General features: G+C 27.2%; 1 protein-coding gene across 4 annotated transcripts in view; it reads left to right on the top strand.

Moving 5' to 3' along the window:
• The window catches only part of LOC147068230 (very long chain fatty acid elongase AAEL008004-like), a 32,588-nt gene extending 12,252 nt beyond the window's left edge, over positions 1-20,336 (top strand). For 2 of the 4 annotated variants that reach the window (XM_085951939.1, XM_085951940.1), the window contains exons 2-7: positions 5,533-5,630; positions 11,298-11,488; positions 12,326-12,406; positions 17,367-17,529; positions 18,630-18,766; positions 19,254-20,336. In XM_085951939.1, the coding sequence (XP_085808065.1) occupies positions 5,582-5,630; positions 11,298-11,488; positions 12,326-12,406; positions 17,367-17,529; positions 18,630-18,766; positions 19,254-19,586 (954 nt within the window). In that variant the 5' untranslated portion in view covers positions 5,533-5,581 and the 3' untranslated portion in view covers positions 19,587-20,336. Of the gene's footprint in view, positions 1-3,259; positions 3,373-4,113; positions 4,197-5,532; positions 5,631-11,297; positions 11,489-12,325; positions 12,407-17,366; positions 17,530-18,629; positions 18,767-19,253 lie in introns of those variants that run through there. The other 2 variants (XM_085951942.1, XM_085951941.1) reach the window with 2 other exon arrangements.
• The last annotated feature ends 365 nt before the right edge of the window (positions 20,337-20,701 follow it).

A 20,701-nucleotide genomic window follows, 5' to 3' on the forward strand; every position in this document is an offset into this window, starting at 1 on the left:
AAGAAGTAGATTATAACATTTGAGTAACAAAGTATCTAAATACATAATTTACTTAATGTACATGTTGTGGAAAAAGCATTTTTTTAGGAATTTATTTTTATTTGCCAGTCTCTCTTAATCATTGTTTGTAATAATATGTCTCATTCTCATACACGTTTGTTCTGTAACATTCGCGGAAACTAGTTTGGAGATTTATATAAATTAAATTTACATATATGGAAGAAATATGAATTCCATTGATACTAACTGCAGTCAAGTGTAAAGAAAGATGTTATCAAATTTAATGTGAATATTTGTTTTAAAAAGAAACCTGTTATAATATTTTTAGATAAAGCCCTTGGGTAATTCACCGGCTTATAAAAAAAGTTGTTTATCTTTTTGGTACACTTACCTACTTTCGATTTAAGTCACTTACTCACGGAGAAGCTGCGTGTTTTATTAAAATAAATGCAATCAATCTTATCGTAGATATACAATTCGTTTAGCATCGCTAGTCACATTCATTCAAAATTTTAATAGCGTAAGTGAAATAGCAAGTACGACTTAAGAATCTATTATTACCTATGCTCGATAATAATTATTTATCGGACATTTTTAAAACATCATCATTTATGGTAGGATTATAGAATAATTGTTAAATTAATAAGCAACCCACTTAATGAAGGCACTTACAAAAGAAAACTGAACCAGAAATGAAAATTGTACAATATATTATAATTTCAGAAGATTTTCTCTCAATAATCATCTCTTCTAAAAATTCTCAAAAAGATACGTAGGTGTATTAAAATAAATTTATGTATAAGTTTATAACTGCCACGAAAATTGTGAAATTTTTTCAATATATTCGATTTCTTGTTGACGTTTTTAATTAAAAAAATATCATTGTTCAAGTTTAATTTAATTTGATTTGTATAACGTGGTTACAGTAAATGTAGGACCATAGAAACTGGTATATGGGAGAATTTTGATTTCAGAAGATAATTGAGTTTTTACTGAAATGAAAAAAAATCTTGCTAAGTGATAATATATTAGCAAATAATCATCGCTAAGTACACTTTTGACAAAATATTAATTATGTAATAAGTAAAATTTAAAACTGTGTAAAATGTTTATACATATGCGGTACATAATGTTATGATATACTAATAAGATAGTATTTTAAATCCTCGCGTGATCGACGTGAAATATTATAAATAATATCAGCATAATATTATCATGTTATTCTCATTATCATATTAATAATTATATAGCATTTAAATTTTATTATTGTAACGTGTGGAATTATTTAATTCTGTATCGATAGGTAGTGGAATAACTTTTAGATCTTATTCATGTATGCTTCCTGTTCATGTCAATGTACCGCAGAGGCGGATCCAGGGTGAAATATTTGAAAATACATTGTATTCGCCATTCGAAAATCAACGATATTTTATCGATCATCCATTTAGAACTATTTTTTTATATAATTTACTAAACTATTATAGTTCATATAAAATAAACATCGATGTCAAAATAGTATTCTGTGTTTCAAATGTTGTGTCAGTTCTTAGGTTCTACTAATTAGACAAATAAATCATAAAACCCATTTAAAAATACCCAAAAACTATAATATTATATTTATTATATAGAATATAACCAATCAATACTGGTTAGAAGTTTGTTTTGTTGTTTATTTTCGACCGTGCTTAGGAAAAAGGGCGTAACCCTCACAGAACAAATTTTACAGGAGAGGCAAAAAACGTTTTTTTAGTGATTTTAGTTTAATATTTTTTTTAAAATAGGCACAGACATTGGGTGCATGATGATTGAAGATTTGGTGTAATAAATTTTCGATCTAATAAGTTATTACAGAAAAATCATTAAAATTGAGGATGAAAGCTTTTTACCATAAATTAAAAATTAGCTAATCTCAATTAAAACCTGAATTTAGATAATAATTCGGAATTTGCGGCTTACTTCCTTTTTATATAACGAGTATTTAGTTGCATACATTGTTAATATCTAATAAAAGCACTTTTCGAAAAATCGAGGGTTACGCCCTATTTCCTAAACACAGTCGAATATTTTAATCATTGTTATGGAGTATTGAAATAAAGCGAGAAAATATTGATGATGATAATGGCAAGAAAATGCTAATTAATGCCTCCCCATTTTTCGAGATAATTTTATTAAATACCCTACTACCTATTAACTATTCTTTATTTCAGTAACTGACGCATATTTCAATGTGTAAAATTGAATAAATTAAAATAATTACATTTTACTTTCACTCACAATCTAAAAAGAGTCATATTTTCGATAAATTTTCCCATAAACTTAATAGTCAATACCGAAAAAGTTGTCTGCGGTGCATTTTTTTTATTGTATTGTATACAATAGAAATATATAATAATATGTTCTGCACAGCGACCCGTATTTTTTTGTATTTTTGAAAGATTATGATAAATAGCACTATTTGATTTTGTGTGGATAATCAAAGCTTTTTGCGAAAATCAGACTGCAATAAAAATCAACGTTTTATATATAATTTTTTGTTCATTACGTTTTTCAAGTGAACGTTTACCCTTTGGGCATTTTTTGGATCTGGTAGTAAGTGATGTCCTTTCAGCGGCGAAGGCTCCATAGTAGGCGATTATTTGAAGCCCACCTTTTAAGAAAAATATATAGAAAGTATTTAAATTTAAATAAATAAAAAGATGTGCGGAAACCAACCTATCGTCAGAATATTTAATTAATATTTAAAAAATAAAAATGAGAGCCATTTATCGTCAGAATTTAGAATAAATCAACAATAAGTGAAAAACAGCTCCACGTGTTTTGTAGCGAGTATTGAAATATCGATTCATTCTAGATGATTTGGCGTACTTTTTGTATGAACATGCGTGTCACGTGATATCGGGGTAGTCTGGCTTTGTTCATACGAATCTATAAGTTTATAAGGTAAAGCCTAAAATCTCCGCATATATTTAATGTCGATGACTGCCACTTTATTTAAATAATTATTAATAATGCGATAATTAAAAAAAAATCTATGGGTTTAATCACGTCATATAAAGATAAAATATTTTTTAAAATAAATAATAATTTTTTATCGTGATTATTATTTTTATAAGTTAATTCAGTCACAGACTAACATAATTATATTATTTTTTTGTGTAGTTGTTTGTTATTTTGAGCTGTTGATACCGCTATATTTACCGATGATATATTTTTGGGCGTATGTTATGTGTAAGTATAGGAAAATACATAATTTATATTCATCGCTCAATTGTATATCGTCAGTGAGCTATTGAAATTTCATTGATTTAGTGTGACGTTGACTAGTGTGTACCTATTCATCAGTAGTAATATCGCATTATCGTCTTATTTCCCGTAAGTATACCTGATAAGTGTGCTCTTTTTCTTTGATCTCCACAGCTTACCTCTTTACAAAAGTCACCCTTTGCCACTGTCACCTGTTATATATAATTATTATTTTTTACGATTTGTTGATTAATGTGTGAATGATGCCTAAAATGTATAAATTAAAAATAACTCTCAATTCATGCTTTCACATATGAAAAAAAAGGGTTTTGATAGGTCTATCAATATATTTGTTTCTTTATTGCTTAGTAAAATAAATATGAATTTGAAGCAAACCATTCGGAATGTAAAAATAAATAAAATACTAATAAATGTCCGTAATTATAATATCAATGCACTAGCTTATCTAAAGCTCTACATAACTATTATAATTAGTTTCTCGCTGCATGCTTATAAATAAAACTATTGGAAAAAACAACAGTTCACAAACATTATCACATTATTGTTCTTAATTGTTTTTTTATTTTATAATTATTTTAGAAATGAAGAATAGTTTTACCAATTTTTGTGCTTGATTAAATTAGGTAATGGGTTCAGTACTAATCTAGAAATTGTTAATATAAAAGTTCAAAGATCAAAAGCTGTTCAACGAAAGTAGTCAACGCTTTTGCCAATGCACCGATTTCGAAATTGGATAAACAGTTTGCGGTTGCGTAAATATTTACACTAAAAAAATAACCACAAAAGTTGTTAAGAAGATAAAATAATAGGTTATCAATAAATTAACAATGTGTATTCTTTTCAGTATGAAACTCACTTAAGGTGAAGCCTTAAGGGGGATGCTTATACTATCAGAGGCGAAAAGAGGCACCTAACGGAAAAATACGAAGCTTGTAATTTGAGATTTTTTTTTGATAATTTACAATTTCAACTGAAGTAATTAATGAATATGTATCTGAAAACACTAAAAAGATTTTTTATTTTTTTTAAATTTAAAGATAAACCGGCAATTGTAAAAAAATGTAATAAAATGTGAATTCGTTGCAGGGTCAAATCTTATTATAACATTATATTTTATGGCCATATTTATTATTAAAATTTAGTTTATTAAGTTTTAGATTTTATGTGGTGTAGATTTTTGACTAATTAATGGTTTTAATAATTTATATATATATTTAAAAAAAACATCGATTTTTATAAAAATATAAATGTGTATAACTTGAAATATTTTTTATTTATATATCTTATTTATTTTATTTAGTTATAGTTATTATATTTATTTTATTTATTTATATTATATTATTTTTTTTAGTTATCTGCTGGCATGGCACCTAGCGGAAAAATACGAAGCTTGTAATTTGATACATTTTTTTGATAATTTACAATTTCAACTGTATTAATTAATAAATATGTATCTGAAAACATTATAAAGATTTTTTTTTTATTTTAAGTCAAAGATAAACTTACAATTTAAGAAAAATTTATAAAATGTGAATTTTGTTTACGTCCCCATCTTATTATAACATATATTTTATGGTAATATTTATTATTAAAATTTAGTTTATTAAGTTTTCAATTTTTCTTCGTAAAGATTTTTGACTAGGTAATTCATAGTTATAAAATGTTTTAATATTAATTTAAAAAAAACATCGATTTTTATAAAAATATAAATGTGTGTAACTTGAAATCCTTTTTATTTATATCAAATCAAGATTCAATATTGGGACCATACATAAATAAAATTTGATATAAATAAAATGGATTTCAAGTTATACATATTTATATTTTTTATAAAAATCGATGTTTTTTAAAATAGATATAAAAAATATTAAAACTATGAATTAGTCAAAAATCTCTTAGGTGATACTTAGAAAACTTAATAAACTATTATTTTTATTTATATAATAAGATGGGGACGTAAACAAAATTTACATTTTATAACATTTTTTCTTATTGTTATATATTATCTTTGACTTAAAAAAAATCTTTTTAATGTTTTCAGATATATATTAATTAATTAATACAGCTGAAATTGTAAATTATCAAAAAATATCTCAAATTGCAAGCTTTGTATTTTTCCGCTAGGTGCCTCTTTTAAAAGGGATCAGTAAAGGCTTCACCTTAATAGACTTTGTTATAGCCTTTTTGTGTATAAATACTATAATAATAACTGTAAAATATATAAAACATATGAATGATAATTAATGAGTATTTATGTTTTTTTTTCAGATCACAAGCTGAGTGATTTAAACAGGATTATTCAAATCGTCTTGTGAAAATGGCGAATATCATGGAGTCATATAGAAATTTTATGGAGATGGCTAGTGGTAATATATTAATTTTATATCTTCTTTTTTTGATGTTAACTCCGTTGTTGTAAAATAATCTAAAAATGTCATAAAAACAATGAAACGGTTTGTCCTTTTGATCTGTGGTTCAATCATTTCAACTAACCCGTAGTTTTTTTTATCCAATCGTTTTGGTATGTGTACAAATAAACAGCTACCAACAATGTGAAACTTATTAAATAGTTATCCATTAAATTTTCATCAAAATTCTGTACTGTAATAAATGTATCAATAACAGTGATAAGAATAGCATTTGTTTGTAATTATGTAGATTCTATTTAGTAAATTGATACAATTGTGAAACAATCAATTTAGCCGCTCAATAATTTGTTTTAATTTGACGAAGTAAGTAGTAGTAGATGATATCAATTCAAATCTGTGGATAATATATATATTTTTTAAAATAAAATATTCGATTAATCGTATCTAGGTAGGTACTTACTTTAAATAATAACCTTTATTTTTATGACTGTATTCGACCTGTTTAACCTTGTTTTGGTTGTAGAAAATTAACGATTCAAATGGGTTTAAGTCGATGAGATATATTTTTATATTTTAAAATGTATTTCCAAGCTATATTTCATTATTTATTTTTTTCAAATTTTGGTGTTAATTTTTTGGAAAAAAATATGCCAAACACAGAATATTATCTATCAATACATACCGCGATTATAATTATCCTTTTATACGATATTACCTATAATATGTGTAGAAAATTTGACAACGTAAAATTGTATCAAACTTGTTCACGCAAATTGAGATAGGTATAATATATGTTTTATTATGTACTAACCTCACTCACGGAATTATCTTTTTATTAGCGTTACATATGACATTTACCTAATGTTGTTATAAATTATTGTATGATTATGATAGGATTATACTCAATTCGCGGATATAACTGGTATTTTCATAGATACGTCATTGAATACATTTCATACATGTGTTTTTCACAACATATAGGTAGCGAGTATACCTACATATTTATAAATTCATGATCATTCATTTTCTCAACAACTCAATTCATGTTTGAAATACAGTAGTGTTTTTAATATTATTTTGTAAAAAAAAATGCTATCGATGCTGTTGAAAATCATAAAACATGTCTTATATATTATTTTGCTACATAGTATGTATCTATTTAGAATTTTGCAACTAATTCAATGTTGGCAGGCAGTAGATGAAGTAGCTTGAAGTGTGTGACACTACCGTATGGTAGGTAGATAGTTTATGAAATATGCGTATGTACCTACATCAATAGATGGTACTTTATCAAACATTTCTGGGGATGCTTCGATATACAACATTTATGGGCAGCATTGCATTGCATTGTTTATATTACATCCTTGTTGGTATGCATGGTCATGGCATTGATTATGTGTCCATTTGCTTCTAGTCTGCAGTGGTGGGCCACATGGAGATGCAGATATTTCACGTTTATGGTGAATATTACACCTACCAGAGGTACCTAGTGGAAAACAATGTTGCTTGGAATTTGAGACATTTTTTTGAGAATTATTTTAATTATTAATACGTATTCTTAAATATTTTTTAAAACATTTTCGATATGGGTATTCATAGTTTTAATGTTTTAACATTAATTAAAAAAAAACATCGATTGTTATAAAAAAATAGATAACATGTGTAGGTATAACATGAAATCATTTCAATTTATGAATATGATATCGACTACACTTTGGTAATATAATTGCAATACACTAAATTTACTGATGATTTCAGTTTTTCTGAAGATGCTTTTTTCCTTATATTATATCCTTACAACAATCATAAGATTACTACTATTTAAACGTAAATCAATAAAATTTGTTACATTGCTAACGATACATTCGCTAAAAAATATTCGCACATATATTTTATACGTTTATTGTTGGATACTTCATTTTTACTAAGACTATCTAATACATTCCCGCTGGATTACCATTATATCTGAAAATTAATACATGTAAATAGTTATTTGAGAAAAGGTTATACGAGTTTGATAAATTTGATGTAGGTACGCAGTATATAGTATGTGCGAGTATGTAAAATGTTTTAATATTTTTGTTCCACGATGATTCATAATGTTATCTATTGTAAAACGATGTACCTATATAAAATATTTTTGTTTTATTTTAGTATTTATACTAAATTATAAATTATTTATATCAAATACATATTTTATGTGTGTACAGTTATTGACTGAACTGATTATTGCGCTGTAAAATTTCATTATAGTGTCGTGAAACCATTTTTTTATTTGTACGATTTCGAAATACGAAAAAACATTGTATAATAAAATTGGCTTATAGTCTGAAATGTATATATATATCAACGCCACTAATTATTATTAAAAGTTATATAATTAATAAATAACTATTTCGCACCATTATTGTATGCAAAACCACTTAAGTACAATAATTCTCGTATTATTTTTAAAATATACTTTTATTGCAATCGTTTCGGTGTAATATATTACTAATTAGTAATTACATTATATTATAATATCAGAACGAATGATTGAAGTATGTTGACCCTTTTTTTAAGGAAAATATATTTTTTCCTTAATTATGTGTATATTTTGTTTTGGTATTTCTTAAGAGTCCTAATATATAGGAAACTTTAATGAGAAGATTTTCACTATATGCATAGTATTATACTTGCGTGGAAGCGAAGAGAATAACTAAGGGATACTTAAATCGAAGAGGATTTGCAAAAAAATATTTAGCCTTCGCATTCAAAAAAATTAACAAGCCTCGTTGATAATATATTATTATAATTGAAACAAATTATTAAACTAGCCGAACTACTAAAACTATTGTACTCGATGTATAAATCCATTCTTACACTTTTTATTGAAAAAAGAGTTTATCAACCTTGAAGACAAAATGCCTCCATCTTAGACATATTGTATCGTCAATGTATTGTGTGTAGACTTTTAATGCACGCAGCCTCCCACGCTGCAATATAAATCAAGATGGCCTCAAATAATAGGAAACGTTTCATCATAATTATATAGAAGATGAATAGGTAGATTAGAATATGAATATCAATCAGTAAACTAATGAAAAAATATGCTATTAGCGATGTATCCAAATTAAAATATGTTCACTTAATTTACATCATTTAATAATGATCAGGACCTATGTAATCTGTTTAGAATGATGAGGAAAATGTCTGATAAAACAAGTCCTCTGCATTATTAAATTTCATGGATCAAGTACCTAATATGCACTTATTCGGTATCTATATAATATTTCGATTTGTTTTAGTAAATATATGTCTTTCCATTGAGAATAATATACAATAATATACAGTGCTCAAACTATTAAATTGATTAATAACTAGCAATACTTTCAATTTTATCTATATTATTGTGACAATTCGCAAGTTATATGAGAGGATAGATAAAAAGAAATTTCAGGTTAAACACACCTGTGTTCACACAAACACACAATGTTCATTTTTAAATATAATAAAATACATTAAAACGACGAAATCTTAAAAAGTGTCTTCTACATATTCGAGAAAACTTATCGAATTGTATTTTAACGATGAAAATAATCGTTCAAAATAAGTAAGGATAAACTGCAACTGTTTTTAAATAATGTGTTTGCAATTCGATTAAATTGTTTTTTTTTCATACACATGTATTGGTTATGATAAACATGCAATTATGAATTGAATTTCACGATTTATCATTTCGCCACTAGGTTTCTCTAGTAGCACTATGCTACGCCTTCATTTTTCATATTGTAACAATAAGTATATCATACTTTTAGGGTACTAGGTACTTGCATTGACAAACTATTTACCTTAATTTGAATTATTTTAATAATTTATTTAAAAATAATAACAATTTTGCATAATATTTGATTAATTATTTATTTAATAAAATAAAACACAATTTTATAGTACTTATTCCACTTTATTACTGTTTACTTATTTTTACTTAATACTTTTTCATATTAAATAATTATTCAGGCATTTATTCAAATAAGTACCTACTAGAAGAAATGACATTTAAAAAAGGTGTTTTTGAGTTATGTTAAAGGTTACGCCTTTTAAGGAAAAACTGTTTTTTTCCTTATTAAATCCTTGAAAAATATAAAATTTATATACAAGTTTAGTGAAGAATTTTTTTTCCACACACATTTAGAAGGTTTCTAACATATACAGAATTAAAGTCGTTTTGTTAATACTATGGTTCTGTTATTTCGGGCTGTAAAAGAATATGATAGATTGTTTTGAAGATTGATTTATAGCATGAACAGCTGTCAGCATCAGAATGTTAAAAATTATTGCAATATTTTTTAAAGCCATTAACATAAATTACTAGATTTTTTGTATTTAGGTAATTTTATAGGTAAATTAAGTATGAGAAAAATAAGTTTAATTTGCATGGATTAAATGTATTATTCTTAATAACATCATCAACTACTACTATAAAAATCTAGAATATTTTTTTTATCTAAGAGAAATTTTTTAGCAATTTTCGAAAAAGTTATGTTAGTTATAAAGGGTAATTATAAAAATAAACGTTAACGAGACGTATTAATGATAACGACGAACGATCAAAAGTAAATTTATTAATAGGTATTTGCTCGTTTTAATTATACTTGGAAGATACATGTTTTCGCCAAGAGAGTAGATCAAATATGTAAAGGGTGAATCGTCTTAAGGTACATTGATAGTTATATAAAAGCACTCTGATTTACTGTCTTGAACTATGAAGTTATTGTAATCATGATGAAAATAAAAGTCTAAATACTAAGTTTATTTAAAAAGCATATTATCCGCTGATCACAGGTATATCTACATAAAAGCGTGCCAAGTGAATTGTGTGACTAACTGTTAAATAGGTAACATATTAGGTATGTATTATGTCATATTTATTCATTTTGAAGAATGAATTAAAAATATTGTAATGCAATCTAATTGAAAATACATACCTACAAAATACATTTTCTATAAAAACATTTTCGATGTACCTAATTGCCATTCGTTCTTAAAAGTTCTAAAAAGATCGTGGCTAGGCGATGCGCGAATTGTGCAAATGACGCGTGCCGAACGAAATATAATTTGTCATATAAATCCAACATGCGTCCATTTAATGTTCTTTTTATTGTTCTATTAGTAACAATAATAATATATTTATTGACATGTTTTCTTTTTCAAGTAAATGGGTAACGTTTTTTGATCATCTTTACACGATTTAAGAATTAATACCCCCGTCGCCATCACGAAATAAATTGACGTGTTCACAGCTCGTCGTTCGCTCTCCGATTGCCAGCGAGTCCAAAATTTCGTCGCACCTATAGTTGAAAATTATTTGCCGTTTCACTTAAGTACCGTCTTAATACTTTTCTGTCATTTGTAACTTGTACAATAATGTTTTTGGTCATATTTAATTTAATATAGGTGTACAATTTACACGTAATCACTCAAAAGGTTATTGGTTACAGTTACATTCGATCTTATTCATCTTAATCTTAATGATGTTTATTTAGGTAATGGTAATACAAAGACGTAACCGCATATTATATTTATGATTGTTATTATAACTTACGTTTATTAACTTTGTATTATTATTAAACAATTACCATAGTGCATTGTTCTGCATCTACTAAATATGAACTATTTTTTCAGATCCTCGGACCAAGGACTGGTGGATGATGTCAGGACCTGCACCTTTACTCACTGTGATCATATCATATGTATATTTTTCGGTGTCAGTTGGACCAAGATACATGAGAGACAAAAAATCATACGATCTCAAATATGTCATGATTATATATAATGCCATTCAAGTAGTTTTTAGTGCATATCTCGTCTATGAGGTTGGTATAACAATGATTTATATTTATAAGTATTACCCGTTATTTACATTATTACAATGTTTATTTATATTATTTTGTTTTCGTATTTAAATAGAATTAATTATTGTTGTACAATTACATTTTTATTATAAATAAAACACTTACGCATACGGAGCTAGATTTAGAAAATATATTGGTTCTTTTCAATGAGTTTCAATGAGTTTGAGCCCAACGGCTGGGTAAAATTCACATGTTATGCTTCCAATAGATATGTGTATCTGAATTAATATATGACTAAAACCAATCTTCGTAAAACTTGCATAAATATATCTCTACACTGTGGTGTTCCATAATACGTTCTATATTGAAGAATGGTGATATATCTTTTTAATATAAGTACCTACACTTTATAAGTATATATAGGTATATATTTATATATTTTATAAACATATATGTATAAGTAGTAGAATATTTCATCCGCGGCATTTTTTTTATTGAATTCCTGATATCGAAGTTTTATCAGGTTTACCAGGCGAATTTATACAAACATAATTGAAATTGAGATTTATTGTTATTTAATGATTTATTTTTATATTTTTAATACCTATTAGAGATCCAATTATTGTAGTTAACTATGAATACAGTATTATTTAAAATGTAAATAATATATTGATAATAAATACCTACTAGTGATAATAATAAGTATCTAATAATAAAATTTTTAATTTAAGTCAATACTGATAATGATAATATGATTTTTGGCTATCGCCACTAAAGGTTTGTACATTTAATGTAATGTTAAAATATTCAATGTTCTTCACAACAATGTAAATTAATAAAAATAAAAATTGATTCCAGGGCCTCCAAGCTGGTTGGTTACGAGAATATAGTTTCACCTGTCAACCAGTTGATTATTCAGATAGTGAAAATGGAAAACGGGTAAGAAAAATATCTGATATTTGAATAGATTTATGAATATTAAATACTGTAGGTAACACATTACTCTGTCTTACGTTTGTCTCGTCTATCTACATTAGCGTACTTAATAGTCTTAAAAATATTTTTGTAAATACATATTGAGATAGTTTGGTTATTTGTAATGAGCTATGAGCTATGAACCCATCTTTACTAATATAACTGAATTAACTAAATTATTGTAACTAACTAGACATGCTAGAAAGGCAGCGTGCATTATTATAAAAAAGTAATCCATGTTTTAATTGTCGCTCAGAAGTGGCGTAGTTTTATTTACTTTACTTATTTATGCATTGATTTATTTATAATATTATGATTTATTTTTAGCAGTAATATAATAATTAGGAGAAATACCTACCTATTATATTTTAGGCTACCTTTGTTATTTCGCTCCTATGCCAAGAATATGGGCCCTCAAAGAGTGGGAGTTATAATAAGACATTTTACGAGAAATAGTTGATAGGCATTAGTTAATTGTCGAATCCACTGAGTTCTTGATCCACTGAAAAACAGAAATGTAAAATATTTCCTGCAATAATCTAAATTCTAAATGTATAAAATACTATCCTCTCTAAAGTGAGAAATTAGCGAGAAATTCATGTCACACTGACACTTCAACAAAAGTCCGTTACGAAGGAAGAATCATTGTGCCATCCGAAATACATGCTACACAAAGTAATTAGTCACTACAAGTTAATGCTTATCATAATAATTATTAGATTAGTTTCACAATTATATTTTAAATCCACCACTTTGTTATTATAACGCAAAGCGGCCTGCAATATCTAGCGAGACAGCTGGCCATTGATCATTGACTGAGGGTATTCGGTGGACTTTGAATTATTACACTACAGTTTTTCGGATCAAATGTTTTATCGGGCATGAAGATGCAAAAAGTCGAATCTCGGGACTGCGGGAGCCTACAAATGTATAGTTATAGTATGATAAATTAATTGGAATTTTTATAAAAATCAAAAATGTATTATTATGGGTAATGGTGCAAATGGCGGTAACATAATTATGATGAATTAAACAAAAAATATGCTAAAATTTAACAATTCGACACGTATGATTAGTGATAATTTTACCTAATCCATACATTACCCAAATATACAGTTGGTGTAGGCACATGTTATTAATTTCTGTATTCTCATTATTACGATTACTTGGTTAATAATCATTGTCACAGTACGTTTTAATGTAAAGTTTATGGAAAATAAATAAAACTAGTTAAAAAAAATACTGCAAAATTTTATGATAAAACACAATTTTACCAAATCAAATAATAATTAGTAGCCAAACAACTTAGATATTTCCTAAATTTAATTTGCATGAATTAGCACACCACATTAATAATTTATCATTGAAAATATATTAAAATTATGTTTTTTTTTAAATAATATTACACACTGTTCTTTTTGTAAAAAAAAAAATGTGTAAAATAACCTGTTTCATACCAATTTTTAGAGGTTGTAAATTCCTATCATTAAAATAGATAGGCCATATCGATTAAGGAAACTGACGATGAAAATGTTCGTTTAAAAGGAGATTCATAAAATATATGACAGTCGATTGACCTTACTCAGGTGTTATTGAGAAATATTGGAAAAAAAATCAAAACCCGAAATTTATCAATCTCTGTTGGATAGCAGTAATTATATTATAGCTACTAAGTTTTAGATTGTAATCGACTCTTTCAACAACAATTGTCGTCGCAACAAGGAAATTTGAAAAATACTACATACCTACTACAGTTTATGAAATGTTAAAGCCACTAAGGTGTAGATATTATTGTGCACTAGATGATAATAGGTACTAAGCAGTTTTCCTTGTATTATCGTATGGAAAACCGGTACCCAATATGAACTTTTAGATAACAAAATCTTCTCTGGTTAAACCAAAGATGTTGAAGAAACCCTTTTCTATACATATAAAGCCTAAATGTATGCTCTTAAGTATCCTCTTCACTAAATCAATAGGAGCCTAGGTATTCGGCAATAATTATTTTATGAATCCATATATTTAGTATATTGTGGATATGTCCGATATGAAGCACAGACATTGACATCTCTAGGCAAAGTGCCGCCCTTACTCAGGCTTAGAATCCCGCCATCCTTTAAGGGGGTACATGTTCGTCGTAGGTCAAAATTGAGTTTTTATTGTATTTTCAAACCATGATCCTGTACACTCTTTAACGTTGTAGATAATCTATTTATGTAATTTTGAAGCCTTATTATCCTTTATATCTATTTTAAACATTTGATGACTGCATAAAGTATTTTTGTTACATAAAATGGTATTCTTTTAAACCTCTCGCTCTAATGTTTTAGAATATAGTCATATTTCGGTACATGAATGTGCAGTGGTGTTAAGATTTTTTACGTTTATTAATTTTTAAACGCATTTATAAAACCATTAGTATAATTAATGATGAGATAATTTTAGTAAAATATTCACGACAAAAAATTATATTGATAATCTCTGTGATCCCAAATTTGACAAGAATTAGGCATTTTATTATTCAAAAAATCGGCAAGATTAACACATTTGAAGATGATTCTAAAGGTACTTATTATAAGCTATGTATTTGACCATTGAAGTGTGATAAACATCTTATGAATAATGATTGCTTTATAATAATTATTGACCTAAGAATAAGGTAGTGTTTTTTTGAAATACGCCACTTCTTTTGTCATTCCCCAGTGGTTAAGCTACAACATACGGCCGTAGCCATAAATTCACAAACTATAATTAAAGTAGGGAGTAAAATTATATTAACGCGCGTGTTGGAACATGTACCTAACCGAATTTTTTAATTTTTTTTTTAAACGGTACATGTTTAAACACGCGCGTCAGAATCATTTTACTCTCTAATTCAATTATAGTTTGTCAATTTATGGCTACGGCCGTATGTTGTAGATTAACCACTGGGGAATGACAAAAAAAATGGCTTATTTCAAAAAAACACTACCTTATTCTTAGGTCAATAATTATTATAAAGCAATCATTATTCATAAGATGTTTATCACACTTGAATGGTCAAAGACATAGCTTATAATAAGTACCTTTAGAATTATCTTTAAATGTGTTAATCTTGCCGATTTTTTGAATAATAAAATGCCTAATTCTTGTCAAATTTGCGATCACAGAGATTATCAATATAATTTTTTATCGTAAATATTTTACTAAAATTATCTCATCATGAATTATACTAATGGTTTTATAAATGCGATTAAAAATTAAAAAAAGGAAAAAATCTTAACACCACTACACATTCATGTACCGAAATATGACTATATTCTAAAACATTAGAGCGAGAGGTTTAAAAGAAAACTATTTTATGTAACAAAAATACTTTATGCAGTCATCAAATGTTTAAAATAAATATAAAGGTTAATAAGGCTTCAAAATTATATAAATAGATTATCTACTAAGTTTAAGGAGTGTCCAGGATCATGGTTTGAAAATACAATAAAAACTCAATTTTGACCTACGACGAGCATGTGGGCCGTTAATTTATAGTCTCAAATTGTATGAACATTTGAACGGTACCTCCCTACCTATTTTATTAGATAAGTGCCTATTTATTTTTGGCTATCTTAAATGGATAAGTATAGCAACAAAAATCTTTAAAAAATATATGTATAAGTATATGTAGGTACACATAATCTACTGAGGGTTGAAGCTTATCCACAAAACTTACTTTCGAACAGCGTTATTTTAGGTATACTTAAAGTTCTGAGACGCTGATAGGTTTGGAGGCCCCCTGTGAAAAATATGCATATATGCAATAGACCACCTTTGCGTAATACAACACAACATAGAATAGGTTATCAGAACTTTTTACGCTTCCATTACTATTTTAACTAAGATGTCAGCAGTTCATAACGAAAAGACTGCATCGTCTGCTTCATGGAAACCCCCACTACTCTCAAAAGTTGTAATATTCGTGTTCGTTCCGTCATTTTCCGCCCCTAAGCAACGCACGACCTGCTTACCCCTACGGGTCGATACTGAGCGCAGACGTTTCATATGTATGAAGACCCTGGATCTAATGCACACCATTTCGTTGTTTCCCTAACAACCCTACTCCAGGCGGCTCTCGTGGTGCAGTGGGTAAGGCGTTGGCCTTCCACCCAAGAGTTCTGGGTTCGATTCCCGGTCATCACAAAAAATATTTATGATTGTTCAAAATTACTAACAACTACCTTGTACGAAAAAGCAAGGACATGGTTATTAATAATTCTATAAAAAAAACTACCCTACTCCACAAGCTTCGCCTTTCTGTCTTGATCTAAAACTATACTTTTACTCATACGTCCATAAGTCCAACTGTCGCTATTCTAATGTAAAATATTGACGTTTCACTGCCATACGGAACTACTATTCGTAGCCATATTGTATGCAGGGTTAGTTTGGTATTTTTACGCATTTTTTATATTTTCTATTCTTTGGCTCTTTTCGATTTAAAAAATCACATATTAAATACCGCCATATAGAAACTTATAAAAAAAACGATTATCAACGTCGTGACATTAAGATAAATCACAGTGATTCACCTAATTAAACAATTTCGATATTCACTAGGTATAGTGTATTTATCTCAAAAGGCTCATCCCCACTTTACTGAGTAGTGATGCGTTGTAGTAAAATTTAGACACATGCCCGGGGAGACAACGTAATAATACTATAACTACTTGGTGAAGCGTTCCTTTCGTTCATTTTTTGATATTATGTTAAAACCATTGATGACATAGTATATAAAGTATAATTTAACGATATTTTTGGCATTAGAAGTATCATAATTTGAAATACGTAATATTCATAATAATACTTATTAAGTTAATGCCAGTTCTATAAGTAGGTAAATTAACATTTTTATTTATAGTATTTATTGCTTAAATTTACTTAACGTTATTTTCAGATGGCCAACGCTGTTTGGTGGTATTTTGTTGCTAAAATAATAGAGCTGCTGGATACCGTCTTCTTTGTTTTACGAAAGAAGAATAATCAGATTACTTTCCTCCATGTTTATCACCATGCTCTGATGCCGATGTGTTCATGGATAGGAGTCAAGTTCTTACCAGGTAACGTTGTCACCGTTGTCAATTTTTCAACCGTTAATATATTTTCCTATGGCTAATCCTCACTTCGGAGGAGAATTTAGAGGGGGGGGGGGGGTTAATGCAACAAAGGTCGTCGACCGACCGAATATAAATGATGAAATTCAAAGTATTTTACTGATAATTTACATCTCTCTCTTTATAATCCTATAACTTATTAAACTACAATTTATTAAAAAAAATACCTGCAAACAACTCACCGCACCTATATAACAGGTATAGCTTTTGTTTAATTGTAAGTTTATCCTTGAATAAAAATGATATTTTTTATTGTATTATTGTTCTTAGATACCTACATAGTTTCTTATTATTTGATTAAGGCGAATTATCGGTACCTACCAGAGGCACCGAGTGGAAAAAATACGAAGCTTGCAATTTGTGACATTTTTTTCATAATTTACAATTTAAACTGTATTTATTAATAAATATGTATCTGACAACATTAAAAAGAAAAATATTTTTATTTTAAGTCAAAGATAAACTAGGATAAACACACTTAACAAAGAAATTTAAAAAAATGTTACAAAATATTATTTTATGGTCATTTTTTATTAAAATTTAGTGTATTAAGTTTTCTATATTGTATAGAAGAGATTTTTGACTAACCCATTGTGTTATTATTTTTTATATTTATTTTAAAAAACATCGATTTTTATAAAAATATAAATGTGGAAGTATAACTTGAAATCTTTTTCATTATACTTACTTACATAAAAAATATTTTTCTTTTTAATAATTAATTATTATAATTTTATATTAATAATTTTTAAAAATAAATGTAATAATTTGATAGTTTAAATTGTAAATTATCAAAAAAAATGTCTGAAATTGCAAACTTCGTATTTTTCCACTAGGTGCCTCTGATAGTTAGACGATTCACCTTAAAATACTTGTAAAAATGTAAAGTATCAGTAAATTGCATTCTGTCGATAGATGCCTATAGTAGCATTACACTTCTTCATATTGTATCTTATGTTAGTTTTGGATGTTGGCGAATTGTCTTGACGTTGAACTGTGGTAGTATTAATAATTATGCATATTATATTAAATGTTATTATTTACAGGTGGCCACGGAACCCTTTTAGGAGTCATCAATTCATTTATTCATATAATTATGTACACCTACTACCTTATTGCTGGTCTTGGACCACAGTATCAAAAATTATTATGGTGGAAGAAATACGTTACAAGATTGCAATTGGTGAGTATACATTTTGAAATATTCTATTTTACAGTATTATTGTCATATCCAATTCAATCCAGTAAAAAAACAGATATTTATATTGAATGTTTATATTAGTGTTGACAATATTTATTTTATTTAGAAAAATTGTCGAATAGTTATTCTCTTTTATATTTTGAGTATTAACCAAAGTTAAAATGGATTCATTCATGGAGGCCGTATGTGTGGATCATTTATTATACTGCATCAAACCGACCAGGTGTTGTGAATGCGTTTGTTGAAATACTAATGAGTTTTAATTAATAGTCTGATTGTTTTCTGCAAATCGAAGGAGTCGTATTTTGAGATCCGTGAAATTCTGTGTGATCTCTGTGATTTGTGTAAAACGGATAACAATATGTTATATATGTGTTTCTCATTTTTACATAAGTTGTAGACTGGATTAGATACTTTCTGGATAACTACACTTTTATGCAGATAAATAAAAAATATTTTTGTGTTTCAGGTTCAATTCTCTATCATTTTAATTCACAATCTTCAGATGTTCCCGAGGGATTGCAATTATCCGAAGTTTATCGTGACATTACTCACCATAAACTCTGTGTTATTTATTTACTTGTTTGCTTCATTTTACATCAAGACTTATAAAGCCGAAAAGAAGAGGAAAGCCCAAGAAGAATCGGAACATCAAGCCAATGGAAAAAATAAAAGTTTAAACCTATCGTCTAAAGAAAAAAGTAATGGAAGTTTAGAAAATGGAAAAATATCCAATAGCTCAGAATTTATGATGAATGAAATTGCCAATATTGAAAATAATAGAAAAGTTAAGCACCAATAATTACTATTATTGTAAATATATCTAAGTTTAAATATAGGGGTTTAATTTTAAGCTAATCTAAGTTTGTATTCTCTCCTATTTATTAAAATAAAAAGAATGTATTGTAAATATTAAGTTGCTGATGATTTTAAATAACTCATGATAAACAGAGAAGCATGCCAGCAGAGAATCTAGCGGAAAAATACGAAGCTTGCAATTTGAGATTTTTTTTTGATAATTTAAAATTTCAACTGTATTAATTAAACTGTATGTGAAACTGTATCTGAAAACATTAAAAAGATTTTAATTTTTTTTTTAATTTGAAGATAAACTTACAATTGTAAAAAAAATGTAATAAAATGTGAATTCGTTGCAAGGTCACATCTTATTATTGGATTATATTTTATGTTCATATGTATTATTAAAATTTAGTTTATTAAGTTGTCGCTTAGATTTTTGACTAATTCATCGTTTTAATATTTTTTATATTTATTTTAAAAACATTGATTTTTATAAAAGTATAAATGTGGATAACTTGAATTTTTATTGCTAGGTTCTCTGCTGTCAAATTATTTTCCAATATGTTTCTAAAAAAATATATTATTAAGTACATTGAACTGTTATGTAGATATATAATATAATATGATCGACTTTGATTCCATTGATATGCGATATTTATCTAAGCATCAGCAATATTTCAAAGATTTTATTTTAATAAAAAAGAGTATTGTTTGACTTGATAAGTATTTATTAATTGAACAATAAAAGTATAAAATATATTTTGTGTTTTATTTTATTTCAAAATTTGGAACGTTCAAAAATGACAACATACTGTATTGTCTAATTACTATCTTGGCACCATAACTTTTCATCCATTGTAGACAGTGATGTCCGACACTTATTCAAACACTTATCCGTCAGTATTATATTGCACTTAATAGTTTTGAAACACAATAATATGACATTTTGTGGTGAATTTGGGAAAGGATACCCAGAAACTGTTCGTAAAAATGCGAGAAATGATTAGTGAGTCCAATTATGAAGTGATTCGGTATCTAATCACCGAAATATTGTAGACTATGGTTTTGGGGATCGAAGAGGTAGGTGGTCGATAGAGAATTAAAAAACTAGAGAGC

Source organism: Rhyacophila brunnea, unplaced genomic scaffold (assembly GCF_057557595.1).
Source record: "Rhyacophila brunnea isolate RB1 unplaced genomic scaffold, BYU_Rbru_1.0 scaffold_3, whole genome shotgun sequence".
NCBI lineage: Eukaryota > Metazoa > Arthropoda > Insecta > Trichoptera > Rhyacophilidae > Rhyacophila > Rhyacophila brunnea.